The 16,165-nt window shown below is 40.8% G+C and overlaps 1 protein-coding gene across 1 annotated transcript in view; it reads left to right on the forward strand.

Annotated features, from left to right (window-relative positions):
• The window catches only part of slc4a3 (solute carrier family 4 member 3), a gene marked incomplete at its 3' end in the record, with an annotated part of 56,462 nt that overhangs the window by 15,356 nt on the left and 24,941 nt on the right, over positions 1-16,165 (forward strand). Inside the window, exons 2-5 of the mRNA XM_083996899.1 lie at positions 1,135-1,318; positions 2,762-3,012; positions 3,749-3,920; positions 7,728-7,943. Coding sequence (XP_083853025.1) covers positions 1,135-1,318; positions 2,762-3,012; positions 3,749-3,920; positions 7,728-7,943 — 823 coding nt within the window. The remainder of the gene's footprint in view (positions 1-1,134; positions 1,319-2,761; positions 3,013-3,748; positions 3,921-7,727; positions 7,944-16,165) is intronic.

Raw genomic sequence — 16,165 nt, forward strand, 5'->3', positions numbered from 1 at the left:
AGCTGTCTAGTGAAAACAAGGCCTTCTTTTTTACTTCTCACTCAGTTTTAAATTCTACCTTTTCTATTCTACTTTGGCTTCATCTGCCTTAGCCTTGTGTAGATAGGTAGATCAGATCATTAAACGTATCCTGTCCCTTCATCCCACTGGTAATTAGGGAGTAATGGAGCCTTGGCACAGAGAAATCTGAGACCACAGAGCTGCAGCCAGAGTGCTCACTGTGCCAGCACCAATGCGAGGCGGAGGAAAGCGGCCTTGTCCTAGTGACTCGACCTATCAGACAGCTCTGGCAGGACACTCCCTTTAGCCTCCACTGTCTCCGGGGACTGTCTCGTGCATTAGTTTTTTCGCTGCTTAGCACTTTGTTGTATTGATTTGTTGTCCTCCCTACATAAGGTAGAGCAAATACAGACACCATGTGTGTACCCGACTTAGACCAAATACATTGTGACATTTCTCTTATTGTAATTAGTTCAGTTTGGATAAAAATGCATGAGTAGACTCAGCATTTTTGTAATTTCAAGATTGCAAAAGGTTTTCTTATCTTTTCTTTAAAATGTTGATCCATTTACTATATATATATGATGTTTTAATTGTGGTTTTACTCTACTGGCAACAGGTCAGTGAGCCAATTAGAAGGGAGCTGCTTTATGAAAAGAGACAAAGGAATCTCACTTTATACAATGTGAGACCTTTAGGGAGTCACTTGCAGTGTGTTGAGGCAGTAATAGACATAATGCAGAATTGTAGGAACAACACCACATTTATTTGCTCCGTGTCCCTCCTAGATGGACATTTCACTTTCATTTAGCAGGAATCCTCCCCTCATGCAGCTGCTCTCTGATGTCAGAGCCAAGCTGTGTTATGCTAAAGGAACGTCTGATTGGATTACTCACTGGCCTAACACGCACAATACAGTAATCAGAGAGAGAAAGTTCATGTTATCGTCAAGGTCCAAATTTATGGCAATGGTGATTGCTCTCTGCCAGAACAAATGACCTTATTCTCCCCATGCTTTATGGTTTCTTTGATTGTGACAGGATTAGCCTTACAAATGTGTGAATACATCAACGTTTTGTAACCCTCCACCTTTATTCTTTGCCATTTTTTCCCTCTCTGTCCATTCTCCTCCAGGTGAAGGTGGAGGAGGAAGATGAGGAAGGATCTGTGGAGGAACAGGAGGAAGAGGAGGAGGAGGAGGAGGAGGAGGACTGGGAGAAGTCACTGTCTGTGGAGCGCTTTGGAGATATCATCAGTGACTCTGCTTCTACCAGTGCAGACAGGATGGGCCGACACTACACTGAGAAAGACTTTGAGTGTAAGCAAAGCACTGCATACATGGTACCTATTGTACATCCTAAAGGGATAGTTCAGGTCATTTCATGTGCAGGAACATCACAGCAGCTCAGCAATGTACTGCTGTGGTCGGGGCTGTTTTTCAACCAAACTTTCCACAGCAAAAAAACACTGTAAGTTTAAGTGCACACACACTTTGCCAGCTTCATGTTGCCAAATTGCTTACCTTGAAAACAACTCTGTCTCACAACGTTCCGTTATTATCTCATAGCGTGGTGAATGTGCAGGTCACAACTTGTCCACCAGAGCGTTGTGGAGTTGTTGGATTGTGTATTTAATGAGTTTGATGAGGGAAACCAAGGAATCCCATTAGCCTCCGTAGCGTAGCTCTGAGCAGCTCACGGCTCTGCTCTGCTGTTCTAAAAGTAGCTTGCACCGACAATTAAAGGTAACAAACCTACTCCTAAAACTATAGGGATTATGGCAATGGGCCAATTTTCCAAAATGTTGAACTATCCCTTTAAGTATAATTTACTCATCCAGTAGACTATTGAATTGGGATGGGTTAATTTGATTCATAGACATTGCAGTTCTTATCTCGCCTCATACAAGAAGACAAGAAGCAAGTTAAGGCCACAATAAGTTAATGACAAAATACACATAACCATGCAACAAATGACCTTCCCATCAACCTCAGCTGTATTTTATAATCGTATAATCCAGTCCACTATAAATCTGTTTAGAAATCAAATCTGAACTTGACCTCGTCTGTCACAGTTTGACTGATGTTAAGATATCAGATCCAGAGCAGGGAACCGACTGCTGTGTCTGCTGAGTATATTGGCTTATAACCATTCCAGCGATTAGCAGATTAGCAGATGTTTACTCAACAGTGTTGTTCTGCAATATCGCATGTTAATTAAATTCTACAGCTTTTGTTTGTGTTGTGTCTTTCAAATGTTTAATAGGGAATTTGGAGGAGAGAGAACATCTCATCTGAGAATAGCATTTTTTATTTAATGGACTGAAAAGCCTCTGCCTAGACAAATATAAACATAATTTTTTCTCCTCTAAGGCAGCACAAGCTGGTTTTTTTTATTTATTTAAGCAGCATTAGTTATGAAAAATGATGCAGACAGGCTGTTTGTCTCTTCTGGATACAAAATAAAACAGGGGTGCACTCTGTTTTGTTGTTTTTTTGCCTTTTCCCACGAAAACACAGCAGCTTGTCTGAAATGTGTAAAGTAGCTCAGAATAATAATTTCCCTTGACGATGCTGTTGTAATCTTGGAGGAGAGCTCAGCACCATTTGTAGTATCAGTTTTATTTGAAATAAAAAAGCACTATGGTGGGTACGGCATTTTATTTATTAGCCATGCCAGTTGTGTGCTTTTTTTTCTCACAAACAGACTTGACTTGACCTTAAAATTATTTTTTCCCTCTTTTAAAAAAAAAAAAAAAACAGACCACAGACACACATTTCACCATACCCACCACCCCTTGTCCACCCACCTGCCCCTGCCCCAGCGTCTACGCAAGAGGGTGCACAGCGCAGACCGAAGGCGCAAGAAAAAACGGAAGAAAAAAAAGACGTCTCTGCCGCCGTCCGATGTCACACCCACCATCCACGAGGTAGACGAGGAAGAGGCCGAGTCTGAGACGGACGGACCGGGGGTGGTTGCCACGCCCACCGAGCTACCTGAGATCCAACCACAGGTAAAATAAGGCTGAAGAGCCTCAGGGACTCTGTTGAGAGCTTATAGCTATACAGTAACTGTTGCTAAGTGATTTCCAGCAGTGGTGTGGACAGCCTACTTGGTTTAGCCCTTCTCTTGTGTTTGGGTCACCATGCAGTGACCCGTTTTCAGGTTTTAAATTCATAAAAGTACCACATAAATTTGTTTATAGCATCAAGGCTTTTTGACTTTGTCAGGAACCTCTATTTAAACAAAATAAAACAAAAAAAATGCTATGGTTAAAATGATGCCATTTGTAAGTGCAAAATCAACCTTTTCATGGATAAGGAAGCTTAATAATGTTACCAAGAGATGAGGAATAAATGGGATGATAAATAATTGTTTTAGTGTGTTTTACAGCTGATTTAAGACTCGGGTCAAAACTGACTCTAACACCATAGATGGTAGCAGAAAGCTGACAAGAGGAAGGTTCAATTGAAGCCAAGGGTCATACTGACAAAAAAAGACCCAGTGGCCCACACCAAAAATATTAAAACTAATATCTTCATGGATAATGAAGCCTAACAATGTAACCAAGAGAAGAAAAACAAATTTGATGAAAAAAAATGTTTGTAGTGTGTTTTACAGCTGATTTAAAACACGGGTCAAAACTGACCCGAACACCATAGATGGTAGCAGAAAGCTAACACAAGACGAAGGTTAGACTGCATGTGAGCACATTCCAGCCCTCTCATTGATCTTCCTTTTCCTCTCAGTTTAGTTTGGGGAGCCAAGAAGACTTGGAGGAACCCGTTCCGCTCACTACCTTCCACACGGAAAACGAAGAGCATCCTTTGACGAGGAAAGCTGCGCTCACTCTGATAAAGGGGGAAGCTCATAATGGAGGAATTGCTGCTCTTGGCCAGAACGTGGAGATTCATGGGGAAGGTGCAGACTGCAACAGGTAGTTTGTTACAGCATCTAAGTTGCTCTGTTTGTGTTCTGCTGCCGGCATAGAATTAAAAGACAATTTCAGGCAAATTCAACCTGGGGCTATTAGATCTAAAAGAATGAATCTGAAGATTTTCTTTTTACTTGCTGCTGTTATGCAGTAGTTCTGTCTGTCCCTGCATCACTAGCAGCGTGTAATGGGAGCAGACAGATCTTAGGCTGTTTACATCCCACAAAACCAAACCAAAAACGTTGTGGCCTTTTATATACAATCTATGCTCCAAGATGAAATCCCTTTGTTGATAAAAAAAATGGGAGCTTCAGATTGCCTGGAAACATACTGAGCGCTTCAACTTGACTCTCGCACGATTTACTTTTTTATTATACTGTATTACAGCTAGGTTTACAGACATGCCAGCTTTGTTGAGGTAAACAAACCCATCAGTGTAGGTTTGAATAGCCATCTGAGATTGTCTGTGAATAAAAATTGCGGTTTTGTGGGATGTAAACAGCCTAAACAGTGTAAGATCGGTTCACTTCCATTATACACTGCTGTGGTGATGTAGAGACAGACAGAACTACTGCATAACAGGAGCAATTATAAATAAAATCTTCAGATTCATTCTTTTAGACATAACATATTAGGAAACTAATAGCCCCAGACTGAATTTGCCTGGAATTGAGACATATTGATACGTAGAGAGAGAGAGTAGAGTAGAGTAGAGTAGAGAATACTTTATTCATCCCTAGGAGGGAAATTCAAATTAGTCCAGTAGCTCACAAGACAATGACACAAAAAAGAAAGAAAGATGGAGCAGGGCCGCTGGATGGAGCAGGGCCGCCGGATGGAGCAGGACCTCTGGATGGAGCAGGGCCGCCGGATACACATCTGAAGGGGCACATGTGATGCTGAGACTAACCCCTTGGACGCACTGCACGCGGAAGCTGGGCGCGCGCACTACTCGTATTCACTTGGTTTTCCACACACACGTCATTTTAAACATGTGTCTGTGTGTCCCATGTGCAGATGCAACGGTCAAATATGTATAGATGGACAAGCAACAACTTAATTAATCATCATTTAATTATTTTATTTTGAAAATTGACCGGATTCTCTCGCCTTGTCTGTCCCCGACTTCCTGTCTGGTACGACCACGTCTGTCCAGCTTGACAGACGGCGCTCTCGGCGCGCGCGGCTCGCGTGAAAAATAGAAATGAACCGAACTGAAGCGCTCCAGGCGCGCGCACTGCGCTCCACGGTGCGAGATGTGCGGCCAGGCAGACCTGTTAACATGTGCGCCGAACTGAAACTCCCTCCGCTCCAGGGCGCTGCGCTTCGGTTCCGCGTCTAGTGCGTCCAAGCTGTTAGCTGCATGCCAGGTTGTTGTCACCCACCTCTAACTCAAAGTGGGACTAACTTATTAGAACTAGACTAGTAAATAAAAGGTATATGAAAATTCAGCCACGTACACTGATGTACCAGGCTGTGAACATACATATTTCTGCTGTCAACTTGACATTTTAACATCAACAGCATCAATATTGGAGCCAGACTCAAGTTACCATTTTAAGAAAATAAGTTTTTTTCTGTATTGGCTTAATTTGTATCAGCCTTGGAGGCCTCTGCTTAGTTTTAAAATGCATTCTGACATGGCAACACACACATGGCCATAGGGCATTATAATATTTTTAGAGGCATCCTGACCAGAGCCAGGGGCAATGATCGCAAGGCCGTCACTCCGCCAGCTTCAATTATTTTCAGCTTGGCCATTGCTTATGTTGCTGTGTCTCTGCTTTATGTATGAATAGGAAACTTTTAAAGAGTTTTTTTTTTTTTTTTTTTTTTTAACATAAACTTTATGAGGTGACAATATAGCAGTGTTGTGTTGACATAAATCTGCTGCCCCCAAGTGGCTCTATAAAATCATTCATGTTAGCAGTGCCACTGCAGGCTACTTTCAGTGTTGCCAACTTGGCGACTTTGTCGCTAAATCTGGCGACTTTCCAACCCCTCTTGGTGACTTTTTTTGTCAAAAGCGACTAGCGACAAATCTAGCGACTTTTTCCCGTGATATTACAAACGTTTCTGGACCTGAAATCATGTTATCACAGCTGTTTTCAACGAGCAGCGGCGCTGCCGCGGACACTCGCAGGTATTCAGCCTACACACAGTAGTGTCACGGAGCTGCCTCCGCTGCATTCAGAGACGCACTGCTCCACGCCACAGACATAAAGAGCGCCGCTGGCCGCTGCCGCCGCCCCCCCGCTGAGATAATGACGTCATTTAGCGACTTTTAGCGACTTTTACAACAGCCAATAGCGACTTTGCTTACTGAGGAGTTGGCAACACTGGCTACTTTTGCAGGTAGAGCAGGTCAAAATGTTTGTGCTTTAGTTATACTGGAATATCCTCAACCGCTTAAATGTAAAGTTATTACAGGTTTTATGATCACTTTATGACGTTTTAGCAAACACTTGCCTCCAGCATTCATAGGTCAACATTACTGTAGCATTTCTCTGGTGTTGTTTTGATCAGCTGATGGATGTAAGTCACATATCCGCTTTTTAAAAGCACTTTTCTTGTCTACTCAGCAAACCCTTATGAGAATGCCTGGGTCTTTGGCTACTAAATGCTATACTAGCTAATTGCTAGCTGTGTCTTCCTGCTTTTTGGTGCTGGCAGCTGGTTGTAATTCCCTTCAGATTCACCACTTTGATCCATCTCCTTCACATATGTTCCTTTGATCCATTGACATATTTTACTTGTTTAAAGATTTATTTGTTGTTAGTTTATTTCCGGTCTACTGTCGGTCTGTTTCACCAAAGAAAGTTAACTGGTAATGTAGCATGAAAAAAATTGGTAAGTTGCCATGGTTACCCGTAGTTGAACATGCCACATTGCCTTGGTTTCTGTAGGCTGCTTAAACTCAGTGTTTGGGATGCACCATTTTTCAATTTCCTATTTAATTTTGCAGCTTCTCAGTTTGTCAATTAGTATTCTGTCAGCCATGGTGTTAGGAATGAACACACAGAATTAAAGATGGATTAAAGATGTTTTAATTAATATTCATAGGTTTGTTTCACTTTCTAAATTTGGAGCTGACCTGTTCATCAAACATGTATTAAACATGACAGCTACAACTGAGCAGTAAAGAATACACACCACAGAGAAAAGAGCAGACAAGAGAACAGAGCTGCTTACATTCTCATTCTGTTTCCATGCATCTATACATTTCAGACATATGTTTCATTATGAACAGGAAAACATCAAACAAATAATCAATATGTGCAGTTCCTAAAGCATTTATGATCCGCTAATGGCTCCATCCTAATCCCAGATATTAGAAGACCCATCTGGCCAGCAAACATGCCTAACCATCACAATATGAATTATTTGGTGGTGCTTTGAATTATGTATGGAGTTTGCTGCTGGGAGGTCAGGGTCTCCATGGTGATTGAGGTATTTGTCTCTACTAATGTCTGGATGATAGAAAACGTGGAAACATCTGTGCCATGCAGTGGTGTGTTGCTGTGTCTGAGTGAGCAGCGATGACTCAGAGGCTGGCTGAGGAGATCCAGGCCTGCTGCTGTGTTGTGAAGCCCTCTGTTGATGAAGTGATGGTAGTACAACCAAGAGGCACAACACAGAGCAAAATTGAGTAAATCTAATTTTAAGCATCCATATAACATTTTAAATTCTACTTGACATCATTTTCTAGTGCCCCATGAAGCTCATCATTGATACATTCCCTGTTGTTTTTTTTTACCAATAGCTCTATTTGCTCCTTGTCAGTGTTCCCCCAGGATCAGATCCCTCGAGCTCCACTGCAACCCGCGGCTGGTTCCGCAGGAAGCCTGTGCACCATCGCATGGCGGGCGCCCAGCGCAGCAACTATGACCTGCGGGAGCGGATCTGCATCGGCAGCATGACGGCCCTGGAGACGGCCGTCTACCAGCAGGTGCCCACTGATGAGGCTGAGGCCCAGATGTTGGCCAGCGCCGATCTGGATGACATGAAAAGTAAGGAAGATGCTGCTGTGTTAAGTGTTTTCTGGTGATGTGCAGTTGGAGGTTTCTGGAAACCATGCTGGAAGATATCGGCCCCGGAGGGACAGTCACTAATCTCATGCTACTACAATTTGATTTTGCAGATGTTGTTCATTGCTGTGGTACTTTTGTCACACACATCACGTTTTGATATGTAACCCGAGGAAGGCCATACTTGGCCATTGGAACCTATGGTGTTTGATCGATAATTAGTGAAGGAGCTGCATTCTTATCTGTTTCAGTGCATGGACCATCTAACAAATAAGCTGCAAATGGTCTTCACACAGAAAATTAAGTGGCAACTATGCATAATTGATTCATTTCTCTGGCAAAATGCCAAACATCCATTGACATTTGCTCCAGTGTCTCCATAATGAGATTAAGCTGCTTCAGTATTTGACAATAAAACTAAATATTTGTGAGTGAATGCTTTGAAGCATTTCACTACTACAGTACTTAGTGGATAAGGGCTCTCACCATGATTAAGAGTGCCAAAGCTAGAAATGGCTTTGTAACACATTCCAGACTGATAGATATCAATGATTTTGTTTTTTTCATGTGTTATTGAATTTCTTTGAATCGTGGCATGATTTGAGATCTCTCAGCTTACTTCACTTTGTCAGACAGGTTCTATTGAAGTGGTTTCTTGATTCAACAGGTCTGGCAGTGATCAGGTCTAGGTGTGGATAGTAAAATTGAACTTTGAAAAAAATGGATTCATATTATATATCATATTCATATTTATATTTACTTGGGTTATCTTTGTCAATGAAATGATCTTAAACATTTAAGTGTGACAAATATGCAAAAAGCATTAAAAAATCAGGAAGGAGGCAAATACTTTTTTCACAGCACTGTAGTGCGGAGTATACATTTAAACAGAAGTAACAGCAACCTAGAAAAAATTAACAGACAAATGATAAACGATAATATTGCATACCCCAGGTTTTACAATTTATAGGCACAGGTACACCTCTGACACTGAATGCAGGCCCCACTGTCATGCTGTAAAAACACCTCGGTACAAAGTGAATAACTTACTGATGCTGTATCAGAGGGGTGTTGATTTAACAGAGGTCAGTTTTGAGAATGTTGTTATTATATACGTCTTCATATTGAGACAGGCAGATATGTTGGCACAGCAGAAGACGATATAATTTTTTATGTGACATCCAAGAGGTGGAGAATGAAAGTCATTTTGTGTTCTACTGTCCTTTCTATGACTCTATAAGACAAAAATTGTTTAGTAAGGTAGATCCAAATAACAAATATGTGGGGTTAGACGATGCTGTGTCACACCTGTGTGTTGCTAATAGGGTGATGTGCAGTATTAGTGAGAGAGCAGCTGTGGTTTAAAAAAAAAAAAAAAGGTCAAATGACTTGAAACAAAGTTTGTTCTCATGGATCCATGATATTCTACCCTATATAATAATAAATGAGTCAGGTGTTACTGTATCTAGGTATCATCTTCCTGTGTCTTCTGTCCAACAAAGTGACGGCACTGATGGGCCACTTTACTGTTTCCACTTCACTGTTTCCTGTAAAGTGGCCCATCTGTTGGACTGAAAAGCTACCTTGATATTTCTGTCACTGCTGTTTAGAAACAAAGGCCTGGGAGCTGGATTGTGGGAGATGAGTTCCTTTGTCCCTCTGAGATGACTCAGTCTTCACCCACGCTATAACAATGTTGTGGAGGGGATCTCTGCTAGGTGTCTTTGTCTTGCTGGGTTGTTATCCATCAGTGATTGAGCTCTTACAGTTCTCCACCAGACCTGCATCATGGCACCTGATGTGGTGGCTACAGTGTTTGTCATATATGCGATTATGTTGTGCAGACTGTTTCTATGGCTTGTTTTTTATTTTCCCTCATTTCAATGCATTACATCCTCTTACATTTGATATTGTATTTATTTTAATGTATGTTTGGTAAAATTGTCACAATTCACTGTGGCTTGTACTGACAAATACAGCAGAATGAATATTGAGTCTGTTTGAGTAGATAAAGGAGTAAATGAGTGGGTGAGATCAAAACAGACAGTGAGAGAAGAATACAGCTGCTGCATATGCTTAAATAATATGTTTTTGTCAGACAGCTCTTCCACTGCGTTTTGTTTTTTACAGCTGCAATGACATTTTTGCTTCAATAAGTTTCAGTGCCCTCTACTGACAAGGAAAGGTATTACTACACAAGACTTCTAATCTGCCTTCACATCACATTAAATGTCCAAAGAAATAATGATATTTGAAATATAGATAGAAACATTTCAGCTTTCTGATGTGATTTTATGTCTTCATCTCAACCCAGTAAATGAATAATTAGTAAAGACATGCACCAATCTTATATTACAGAGTTTATTTTTTCTTATTTAAGGAATCTATAGCAATATACACTGTAAATACTTACTATGCAATAACTTTCTGTATGTGTTACATTTGGCAGAGCTAATATTTGATCTTGCCCTGTTATCAGAGTCAGTTTAAACTGAAACAATATTGAAACCCTTATTGGACATTTAAATCACAAAGGTTAGAAAAGTAAATACAAAAGAGAAACAAGACATAAACATACAGCAGTAAATAAAAGCTGTTTATAAATGACATATTATAAATACATATTGTTCCCTGCCCTGCATGTAAGGTATTATTTCAAATAAAAAATTAAAAAATAAGTTCAAGGCTGATTCATTGTCACAAGTACTGGACCAGTAATTTTCCATGAACATAGTTGAAAGAAAAATGTTATTATTCACACCTCTTTGAAATGTTGGAACATGTATTGACTCCCCTGCTGCTCTGGTGCTGACCACTCACCATTCACAAGTTTTGCTCACTGCTGCTTGGCTGTGGCACAGCTCCAGTACGTCTGTCCTGCATATTCTGTCTCATGAAGCAAACCCACACAGCTCCTGGCTCCCACACACAACATTAAAAATAAGTCCCTGAAACAAAATAACACAAAGGATGGAGCAGAGAGATAGCACAGCACCTACTCCTTATTTCTTATGGATGCTGCCTCATATGAGAAGGAATAAACTGAATTTATTAGTACATATTCAGGTGTTGACACTGCATCAAATGCATCAAAACAGTGTGTTAACACCATTGAAGCCCGATGCTGTAGAGAATGTTAATGAGGCAATTAGTGGCACATTTAGGTCTGTAAACATCAAGTGCAATTGTCTCCTGTCCTCATATCCACTTCAAAAATCCTCACATAAATTGCATCTGTTGGCAGACTTTATCTCACCATGTGGCTGCCTGAAGCACGGGGTATTTAGGGTTGAAACGTCAGAATGAAGAGGAAGAAAAGAGTAAAATTAGAAAAAAGAAGACGACAAAAATGAGAGAGAAGAGAGAGAGAGAGAGAGAGGGGGATGGAGTCAGAGGGCTTTACCCCAGCATCCAGGGGCATTAATTAACAGAGGCTGCAGTCGATTCCCCTTCAGCGGCGACCCTGCCCCTGGCTTTTCCTGCCTCACCAGAGCAGAGTGGTCATTGACTGTTTAGGATCTGGAAACAGAAAACAGGGCACCCAGAGTCACTCAAAACAAGATATCGGATTTGTAGATAGTGAACATTGACAGGCTGTGAATTGCCACCACAGTGTGTGTCCCTTTATCTGTTGCTTTTAGGTGTGAAGTCTTAATGTGAACTAAGTCTTTAGTCCTGTGTCTGAGGAATTGCGGATTAAACTACAGTATCTTAACAACACCTAAATAATATTTTCAACAACCCAGTTACTTTTTGCACATATAATTTCTATTCAATGATAACTCATTGTTACTTTATGGACTGAAAAATGCCAGAAACAATGATGCATTTGGCACAGATTGTTTTTTTTCCTGTATGATAGTTTATATTGTATGGATGCAAGTGCAGTCAGTGAGATAGACAATATTAGTATAAGTATGTAGAGCACGTCTCAGAAAGGGTCCTGCTTGGAGGACAGTGGTGCACCTGTTGTGGACCAGTCAGATTGCGACACCTCAGGCGACGTTTGGTTTCCATGGAGATGCTGGGGCTGGTGCTCTGATAATTAGCACCATCATATCTCACTAAGCAGAGAGCCAGAGCTGATTCCTAGGTGTTATTCTTTCTTGGTTTCACTTCTCTGTAGTGCGTATTCCTTCATGTGTCTATGCTGTGTATGGGACTTTAATGCATTTTGGGTGGAGATGTCAACCTTTGGAACTATACCCACCCACTATATATCCCAGGTTTGGAAAGTGATGGTGGCGCCATGGAAACGAAAGGCATCAACTCTTCTGCTTTGATCCACTTTCTGTTGGTTTTCCCGACAGCCACGAGGATCAATGAGTTGTGGACATCATTAAAAAAGGGCAGCGCTTCCACTCAGCTGACAGGCGGGTCTCACCAAGTAGACCCTCCCTCATCAATACTCGCTTTTCGGAGTTGCAACTAAAGTGAAAGCTTCTACCATTTATGCATCTTTCTGATTGTGGATCCAGCAGGGGGCTTCTGCCTGAGGGTGTAGCTCCAAATTTACATTTGTTTGGATTTAAAGGGATCTTGTGATTTATATTTTTGAACTGAATTCTTCATTTTTCTACATTGGCATTTCCTACAGTTTCTTATTGAGAAGTTGAAGTCCCTGATCACACTTTTTTTTCTTGTTCTTTGGTTGCCTGGGTGCCACGAAGGACCTGGTTAGTTTGGACATACTTTTTTTTTTTTTTTTTTTTTTTTTTTGCACCACCAATACAAAGAGCCAGGCTGGTGGACCCAGTGATCAACAGCTGGAAGCCCTGAATGAGCAGTGCATCTGTCCGGAGAGAGGAGGATAGGAGGAGGTACCAACCGTGGAGATGACAGATATTGAGGGACATGAGAACCAGGGGCATCCTGGGACCTCTGAGAAGAAGCATGCCATTGACCACCATGGTCCCGACCGGCGGTGCAGTGTCCAGAAAGGCTTTGGCACCCCAATGCTGCACCAACATGAACACCATGGCTCAGTGTCCAATGCGGATGAGGACTTTGAAGAGTTTGTTTTGGATTTTGATGATTATGACTTGCTTGAGTCCATCCACACTCAACTGGGGTCACCGCTCGAGCCTATACGTAAGTTGTGTTGGTTGTGTTTACTCTTGTTGAGTGGCATTTGCAATACATATTTTACCGTAGTGACGGCTGTGTCAGAGGTTCTGATGCAAATGTAACACAATGGGAGTTTTTAAATACAATGGATGGGAGTTTATGTATTTCCATTACATCTGGCCTACTGGTGGTAAATAAGTCTGAGGCAGTGTGAGGCTGTTTCACGGCCACAAACAGAACAAAGTTGTCCACAGTATTGACTGAATTGACACAGTGCTCGACTGGTGCTGTTTCCTGCTTTCCTATTGATCCAGTGGCACCCATTTGGCTTTGGGCTCAGCCACAGCTAGAGCGGAAAGACATTTCATTGACAAGTGGTGTGTGGTCCAGCTATTTTTAACCCTATTTGGAAACATTAGACGCATGGCACATTAGTCCTGCGATGCAGCTTGTTTCCTGTGTATGGAAAAGAAGGGACAGTAGCCAGACTGCAATACTTTAGGAGAATTATTTGGGGCTAGCACCAACTGGGCTAATAACTTGACACTTCGCCCCTATTTTCTATAAAAAAGTAAACTTGGAGTTGGTTCTCTTGTAGTTAATTAATAGCATATCAAGTTAATAACATAAACTTATTGAAGATCATAAACTAGATGAAGATGCATCATCTCAGCTATGAGTTGTTCTTGAAAACTGTGCCTGTCCTTATGCCAGGATGTCTGATAGTCTGGTATGGGAAATAAAATCTACTCTATTTATCTTCAATCTATTTTAAGGGAATTTTTGATGCCCATGTTGGTTAATCCTTCAGTCAGTCCTGAAACACTTTGACAACCATGGGATGGATTGCTTTGTTTTACAGTCATTCGTGCTCCCCAGAGTATGAATCATGATGACTTTGGCCACCTCTTACATTTTTTTAAGTGTATTTTGGAGGATTTTTTGCCCTTAATGGAAAGCACAGTTGAGAGAGAGACCTGACCTCAACACATGGGGCAGCTGCTCTACCAACTGAGCTAAACAACGCCTCGGCCACCTATTACATTTAGTTTGCTACAACAATATGGTTAAAATGTTTGGTATTTCACTAAAATATCATAATGATCATTTGACAAATGTGACAAACATACTTGGAATTTGACATTAAACTCCCCGCTGATCACCTAACTATTGATCAGGAACCATCAGCAGGTTTTTATGTATCCCGTGAAGTAACGCCACATAGTGGACAGATTAACAACAACTGTCATGGCTCTCATTATTTTCATGATCCTAATGTCTTGTTTATCCCCGGATATTCCTGTGGTGCCATCATCAGATCAAAAAGCTGTGTCTAATGTGTTAGACTAATGATTCCCTTTAATGAATATTGATCTTCAATCTCAGCTGCACTTCATTTACTGCTGAACAGCAAATACTACCACATGCTAGCATGCTACACCCTACAAGGTAATGTTAGCATATTGGTGGAACCACTGCTGTACAACTAGGTACAGAATGATGTTCGCTTTGGAGACAAAAGCACATCGATTAAGTGCATTTAGGATTTGTCAAGATTAATTTCTAATTGCTATATATATATATATATATATATGCTGTATAGTACCAGGCACACATTCAAATGTTTTTTTTTACTAAACCTCTTAATAAATCAAGGGAGTGTTTTGGGTGTCATGTGCAATAAACCAGTCACAGTGCCACCTCCCATTCCCTTAAGCCATATGTGAAAGTGAATGGCTTTATTTTTTTATTTGGGCACTGGGGAAGGAAATGACAACTGTCTTTGTCTGAAACAAACAAAAACACTTGGCTCTCAGTTTGTATCACGTGTGAGACAAGGCCTCGTTGTTGTCTGTTGTAAGTTTTACTGTAAGAGTCATTGATTTCTTACATTTTCCTTATAAGGCTTTTAACACGAGGAGTTATTCAACTACATCAAACTAAGAAATGTAACACACTAGCTAAAAACACTCATTAAAAGTGACACAAAAGCTCATTGTGGTTTTAACAAGGAGCAGGATTATAGAGACAGATGGGCCAGGGTAAATAATCTATTTAAGACTGTAACCACTGCTCTGTAGTCTTTATTGCACATATTTATCAAATATGCTTTCAGTTGAGCTATCTAATGTATCTTTCCCTCTAATGTAAAAAAGATCACTTCCAAGCACGAAATTCAAAGGTTCATGGCATAATGTCTGACTGACTGACATCTGGATGTCTCTCTTTTTTATTATAAAAACCATTTCACTTTGTACATAAGCCCAATCCTTTTCAACATTAGGACATGTTTATTGGTTTTGTGGGATCTTGGAGATTGCAGTAACAGTACATCAAAGGAAATGTTACCACAGATGAAAAAACAAAAAAACAAAACCTTTGATCTCAGTCTTTTTTCTTTTTTTTCTTACTAAAACGGAGGTAGATTTGTTATGAACATATTGCATATCAGATTTGACATTTGGCACAAAGAGCACAAAGAAAGCAATAATAATCCTGGCCAGCAAATGTATTGCAAAATGTTTCTTGTTGACTCATTGCCGTTTACCTTATTTCCAAAATGAACATGGATGAGTATTATCAAGATGAGATGGTTGGTTACACAGGAATAGTTTAGATGAGTTGTTTTCCACAGAAAAACCATAATCGATGACAGGAGTGTCTTATCATTGGCCAAAGTGAATCACGAATTTGGGCATGAGGCTTCTCACGTCCCATCACAGAGAGGAGCTTTAGCATTTGTTTTCCAGTTCACTTTAAAATAAATGACAGTGAAAGATTTATAAATGCTCTTTAGTTGGAATTGTCCAATAAAAAAAATGTTTGAGTTGAATTTTGGGTGAGGTTTTAAAGGCCGCATCTAGTTTTTTACACGGCTTGTACTATGTCAGTAATTTAGTATCTAGACTGTTAGGAGCTTTATGTCTTCTCAGCAAGATGAAAGGTCTGAGATCAAGTCAGACACCGGGTCAACAGGAGGACCAAGAGGAAGAAAAAATGACGTCCTTTTCACCCAGAGTTATTTGCCCTGGCATTGCCCTGGCCTGAGAAACCTCAGGTCGTCTAAACCAGCTCAAGTTCACATGAGGACAGTCTTTAAATCCGTTCCCCTGGGAGCCTCAATGAAAAATGAAATA

Source organism: Trachurus trachurus, assembly GCF_905171665.1.
Source record: "Trachurus trachurus genome assembly, chromosome: 21".
Lineage (NCBI taxonomy): Eukaryota > Metazoa > Chordata > Actinopteri > Carangiformes > Carangidae > Trachurus > Trachurus trachurus.